The sequence below is a fragment of the Meles meles genome, chromosome 10, assembly GCF_922984935.1.
Source record: "Meles meles chromosome 10, mMelMel3.1 paternal haplotype, whole genome shotgun sequence".
Taxonomy (NCBI): domain Eukaryota; kingdom Metazoa; phylum Chordata; class Mammalia; order Carnivora; family Mustelidae; genus Meles; species Meles meles.
The window spans coordinates 42,204,452-42,211,393 of NC_060075.1; the positions used below are offsets into that span (position 1 = coordinate 42,204,452).

At 37.0% G+C, this 6,942-nt stretch overlaps 1 protein-coding gene across 2 annotated transcripts in view; it reads left to right on the forward strand.

The window, feature by feature from the left end:
• The window catches only part of KIAA0895 (KIAA0895 ortholog), a 60,880-nt gene that overhangs the window by 51,209 nt on the left and 2,729 nt on the right, over positions 1 to 6,942 (forward strand). For both annotated transcript variants that reach the window (XM_046020590.1, XM_046020591.1), the window contains exon 6: positions 2,479 to 2,576. In XM_046020590.1, coding sequence (XP_045876546.1) covers positions 2,479 to 2,576 — 98 coding nt within the window. The remainder of the gene's footprint in view (positions 1 to 2,478; positions 2,577 to 6,942) is intronic.

Consider the following 6,942-nt stretch of genomic DNA (forward strand, 5'->3'; position numbering starts at 1 on the left):
AATAATAATGCCTGGGCTCTGACTGGATCTAAATTTGAAAAAAAAAAACAAAACAAAAAAAAAACGGCTATCAGGAATATTTTTTGAAATATTTGGGGAAATTCAAATATTATGTATTAGTTAAGATTGTTTAATTAAGGCTCACTTTCTTAAGTGTGATAATGATATTGTATTAGAAATTTTTCAAATTTCAAATTTTTAGTAATAAATAGTTTTCTTTAAAACAATTTCTTCTCAGGAATAAAGTGTGATTTAGTGGGAAAATCTTGTATCATGCATAACCATTTTTCTCTCTGAATGAACGTCCTTGTACTGGTTTCTCTGGGGCAAAACAAAAATCACAAAATACTGTAATTTGAATTTTAATAAAAAATTCTGTTCCCAGGGGCCCCTGGGTGGCTCAGTGGGTTGAGGCCTCTGCCTTCGGCTCGGGTCATGATCTCAGGGTCCTGGGATCGAGCCCCGCATCGGGTGCTCTGCTCAGCGGAGAGCCTATTTCCCCCTCTCTCTCTGGCTGCCTCTCTGCCTACTTGTGATCTCTGTCAAATAAATGAAATATTAAAAAAAATATGAGATGCATGCTCAGGGGTTCAGGAATAAGAGAGCACGTGTACAGTGTACTTTTAAAAAGTCACAGAACATTATTAAGTGAAAGACAACTGACAGAATAGAGAAAATACTTGTAAATCATAAGAGCTTCATAATTAGAATATACAAAGAACATCTACAACTCAATAATAAAAAGACAAATAACCAAATTAAAAATGGACAAGGGGTCTATTTAGACCCCTTCTCTACAGAAAATATGCAATGAATGCACACGGAAAGATGCTCAACATGATTAGTCATCAGGGAAACCCAAATCGAAACCCCAGTGACAAAGGACTCACAGGGAAGATGGTTGAGAAAGGATCCTAAGCTCACCTTGTCCCAGGTAGACCTAGTTATGAATACCCATGTCAGCGTAAATACCCCAGAAAACAACCAACAGACAGACAGAACAGACTCTCCACAGCTAACTGTAGAGAAGAGGTCACACTGAAAAGGGTGGGTACAGCAGAGATGTGGTCAGAAACCAAACTGACCCAGAAGACAGAGCTTTCCTATTGCCTATCATGTTAGTCTAGTTTTTTCTTCACAGATTTTATTTAGAGAGAGAGAGGGTACAAGTGAGAAAACTGGAGAGGGAGAAAGACTTTCCAGCAGACTCCCTGCTGATCATGAAGCCCAATGAGAGGCTCAGTCTCACAAACCTGAGATCATGACCTGAGTTACCCAGGTTGTCTCACATAACTTTTTTTTAAAGAAAACTATTTATTACTAAAAATTTGAAATTTCAAAAATTTCAAATTTCAAAAGAAAAGTAATAGGATATACCCTCATTAAATATCACTTCATCTTAGTAGTTATCAACATTTCCCAGCTGTGGGTCATCTATTCTTCTAACTTCCTATTTTCCTATAGTATTTCAAAGCCAATTCCAAATACCATGTTCTCCACCTGTAAGTATTTACTGATAAGGACAGTTTTATTTCTCCTGAAAAGTAGGAGCAAACAACTCATGAGATCTGAACCGACTTGAAAAAATGTTCCACCTTTTTTCCATAATTCCCATGCTATTAGCATACTGAAAAAATTAATTTCTTAATACAATTTTAGTCCATTTAATAGAGCAGAATTTTATAAAATTTACACAATTTTTGTCACGACGGGAGAAAAGTTTTCTTTGTATGTGGAACACTTTAACTAGTTCAGATCTCATGAGCTAGTCCTTTTTGTGTCTTCATATTTTTTTTTTAAGATTTTATTTATTTATTTAACAGAGAGAGATCACAAGTAGGCGGGGTGGGGGGAAGCAGGCTCCCTGCTGAGCAGAGAGCCTGATCAGCGGGACTCAATCCCAGGACCCCGAGATCATGACCTGAGCCAGAAGCAGAGGCTTAACCCACTGAACCACCCAGCCGCCCCTATTTTCTTCTATTTTTAAATCTAGTTCTAATTCTTGTTTTCATATGGAGGAAGAGTATCAATATCTGTTTTTAATGGAGTGAGGGATGGTATTTTTAAAAACTATGAGTTTCTGAACTCCCATCTCCACATTGCCCCCGTGAGACTTACTGCGCTTTAGCCATCCTCCCTGCTGCCCCAAGTGCCTCCTTGCACATGGGAGTCCAGGTTATGAAGAGTCCTATATTTTAAATGATCAGTGTTTCTGATCATTATGATCATCTGATCATAAAAATGCTGTCAACTATGGGGAATGGGAATCTGGGGAAAAGAAATTCATAAAGGGAAGTTACCAGTCTGCACATTATCCTGGTCCTACCTAAGACCTTGCATTTTATATTATGAAGATAGTTCATTCTAATTTAGCATTTTTATTCAGGACTGATGCCTACAGTAAAGGGAATGTGTTAGTAGCAATTACTTAGTAATTTTTTTAAATATTAGAAAATAAAAGCTCTTGTCTTCCTCCAGGCTGCTTCAGTAAAGACCAGGTATACTTGGATGGGATCCTGCAAATTCTCCGGTACAGAGAGACCATTGACTTTCATCTACTGACTGCCCTGGGCAAGGTGAGTGAGACCAGTGGCATGTAGTCTAGAACACACCAGGTCATCATTTCCTTAGGCTTGGTTTAAGGATTAAATAAGATTCAGATTCTGGTGGTTACTGTTAGTTACTGCCAGATCTCTCCCTCATAAAAGGTACTTTTCTTTTTTATATTAAGTTATCTGTGGGCTAATACCTAAGAATGGACTGTTCTTTAACAGCCTTTCAAGGAATGTTTCTTTTTGTTTTGTTTTGTTTTTTTCTTTTTTTCTTTTAAAGATCTTATTTATTTATTTGACAGAGAGAGAGAGAGAGAGATCACAAGTAGGCAGAGAGGCAGGCAGAGAGAGTGGGGGAAGCAGGCTTCCTGCTGAGCAGAGAGCCCGACGTGGGGCTCGATCCCAGGACCCTGAGATCATGACCCGAGCTGAAGGCAGAGGCTTAACCCACTGAGCCACCCAGGTGCCCCTCAAGGAATGGTTTTAACATCCATTGATGATCGTTGCCCATACCAATTAACTACACGAGTGGTAGCAAAATCGAGATCTTCAAATTGTTACATTTCACTCCCCCTTTTTCTTTAACAGTATTATTATGGACTTAAGTGCTTCTTTATTCATCCCTTCCAGTGGCTGCTCCTGTGTTTTTAAAAACATGCCACCCTGTTTTCTGGAAAAGTAAAATATGCTGGGTCCATCTTATCCAAATCTCAGACAAGATATTTCTCCAAGGAAGGTTGTATTTGTTTTAGTGAAAATGGTATTTAGAAAACAAGTACTAGGAGTGCTTATTACTTCTGGAATGTTGATGCTTCTGTGTCTTTCCAGTGAGCAAATCATGTATTTGTTTTAAGTCATAAGGTATTCTAATTCACATCACACACTGCAAGTTTTTTACACCTTTCTTCCCATTCCATATGTGTGTCTCCCTTCTCTTCAAATGAAAATTGTGTTTACCAACGGCAGTATTATATTTATTATATTTACTCATTCTTTGCTATAATAAACTCAGGATGGTTGAAGAATTACTGCTACTAAACAGTGGGTATACAAATCGAAATGGTCCAAAACTTTTGGGACACAGCAAAAGCAGTTCTAAGAAGGATGTCTATGGTGATACAGGCCAACGTCAAGGGACAAAATCTCAAACAACCTAACCTTACACCTAGAGGAGCTAGAAAAGAACAAAGCAGTAAAATTCAGAGTGGAAATTAATGAGCTAGAGACTAAAAAATAGAGAAGACCAATGAAACCAGGATCTGGTTTTTCTAAAGAAAAACAATTGATAAACCTTTAGCTGCCAGACTCATTAAGAAGAGAGACTCAAACTGGAAGTGCAAGTGGGGAAATAACTGGTACCACAGAAATAGAAACATGCAGTCCTCTGAAATGGAATCAGGAAGAAGTAGAGAATTTTTTTTCTAAGATTTTATTTATTTGACAGACAGAGATCCCAAGTAGGCAGAGAGTCAGTAGAGAGAGAGGAGGAAGCTGGCTCCCTGCTGAGCAGAGAGCCAGATGTGGGACTCGATATCAGGACCCTGGGATCATGACCTGAGCGGAAGGCAGACACTTAACTGACTGAGCCACCCAGGGGTCCCAGAAGTAGAGAATTTGAATAGACTGCTTACTAGTAATGAAACTGAATCGGTAGTAAATGAATTCCCAAAAAACAAAACGCCAAACAGCTAGGTCCACATGGCTTCATGGATGAATTCTACCAAACAATTAAAGAAGAGTAAATATAATTCTCAAACTCTTCCCAAAAAATATAAGAAGGAAAATTCCCAAATTCATTCTGCAAGGCCAACATTAGCCGGATACTAAAACCAGACAAAGTCTCTACCAGAAAAAAAAAATACAGATCAGTATTTCTGATGAACATAGATGCAGAAATCCTAAACAAAGTAATACCCAAAATGAATTCAATAATACACTAAAAGGATCACTCACCATGAATAGGTGGGGGTTTTTCTAGGATGCAAGGGTGGTTCAGTATTTGCAAATCAGTCATGATATATCACATCAATAAGAGAATAAAAACTATCATTTCAATAGATGAAGAAAAAACATTTGACAGAATACAACATCCATTCATGATAAAAACCCTTGACAAAGTAGGGTTAGAGGGAACATACCTCAATATAATAAAGGCCATAAATTAAAACCCAACAGCCAACAATGAAAAAACTGAAAGCTTTTCGAAACCCCTAAGATCAGGAATAAGACAAGGATGTCCATTCTTACCATTTTTATTCAACATAGTCCTAGAAGTCCTAGAAGCTGCAGCCGCCAGACAGGAAAAAGAAATAAAAGGCATCCACATTAGTAAGAAGTAAAACTATCAGTACTGATACTATATATTAAAAAAAAAAAAACACCCTAAGAACTCCACCAAAAGATTATTAGAATAAATGAATTCACAAAAGTTACAGGATACAAAATACAGAAATCTATTGCATTTCTATACAATAATAACAAAGCAGAAAGAGAAATTAAGAAAACAATTCCACTTACTGTACTAAAAGCATAAAATACCTAGAAATAAATTAACCAAGGAGATGAAAGACCTATATTCTGAAAACTAGAAGACATTAATGAAGGAAATTGAAAATGACACTAACAAGTAGGAAGATACATTATGCTCTTGGATTGGAAGAATTATTTTAATTATGTCCATACTACTCAAAGCAATCTACAGATTCAGTGCAATCCCAATCCAAATACCAGGAGCATTTTTCACAGAACTAGAATAAATAATCCTAAAATTCATATGGAACCACAAATAATGTCAAATAGCAAAGCCATCTTAATAAACAAGAACCAAGCTAGAAGTATAAAAATCCCAGATTTCAAGATATACTGCAGAGCTATAGTAATTGAAACAGTATGGAATTGATACAAAAATGGCTACATTCATCAGTGAACAGGACAGCCTAGATCATTTAATCTCTGACGAAGCAGAGTATACAGTGAAGAACACTTCCTCAATAAATGGTGCTGGGAAAACTGGACAGCTACATGCTAAAGAATGAAACTGGACCACCCTCTTATACCATACACAAAAGTAAACTAAACATGGATTAAACACCAAAAACCTAAAAGGAAACCTAGGTTGTTATCTCTTGGACATATTTATGGATAGGTCTCCTCAGTCAAGGAAGGAAGAAAAAAAAAATTACTAAACCACACCAGTATCAACAACAAATCTATTTTCATTACACTTAGTGGTATAAATAATAAAATAATTTCAGTAACTTAAAAATTAAAACTTAAGTGTCTGCCTTTGGCTCAGGTCATTGTCCTGGCATCCGAGGATTGAGCCCCATGTTGGCTCCCTGCTAGGTGCAGAGTCTGCTTCTCCCTCTGCCCCTCCTCCTGCTTGTGCGTGCTCTCTAGTAGATAAATCTTTAAAAAAAATTAAAACTTATGAAAATATAAATGAACATGATTTCTTTATTTAAAGCCTTTCTACTGAATCAGGTTACGGTCAGAAGACAGTAGTTTTTAAAGCTAGCCATGTTTTGGAATTTAAAGTTGCAATGTTAATTTATAGAACTTAGAGTTTCATCCATAAACTCAATGTAAATATTTATGAAAGACTGGCTTCTTATACAAGTAATTAAAAAAATTTTTTTAAAGATTTTTATTTATTTATTTGACAGAGAGAGATCACAAGTAGGCAGAGAGGTAGGCAGAGAGAGAGAGAGAGGGAAACAGGCTCCCTGCTGAGCCGAGAGCCTGACGTGGGACTCGATCCCAGGACCCTGAGATCATGACCTGAGCCGAAAGCAGCGGCTTAACCCACTGAGCCACCCAGTAATTAAAAATTTTTATAGCATACTTGCTCACAAAGAGAATTTAACATAAAACACAATTTTCCTGGGTTCTTTCATTTAGATTTAGTCTAGACATTTGCTTAGGTTTTAGAGTCTCTCACATACCTGTATTAAGTTTAGTTGTCTAATTTCTAAACAAACTGGGTATAGGTCCAAGATAGTGTGTTAAATATTGACTTTTTTATACGGTCATGATATTAGCAGGCAGATAAATACATTTTTTTTTTAAAGTAGGGATGCAGAAGTGGGGGAGGAGAGAGAGAATCTCAAGCTGGCTCCATGCCCAATACGTGAGCCCAGTGCGGGGTTTGATCTCACAACCCTGAGATCACAAGCTGGGCTGAAATCAAGAAGTTAAACACTTAACCGACCGAGCCACCCAGGTGCCCCAATACATTCTTATTTAATATGGTAAAGGAATGGATTAAAACTGATTTTTGTTATTTTGCAGGTATTAAAGTAATTTGAGGGAGAGTCCCCATAAAGTTTCTCTTAAGACTTAGGGAAGATGTTACTTATATTTAAAAATGAACCCATCTTCCTCTTTTCAG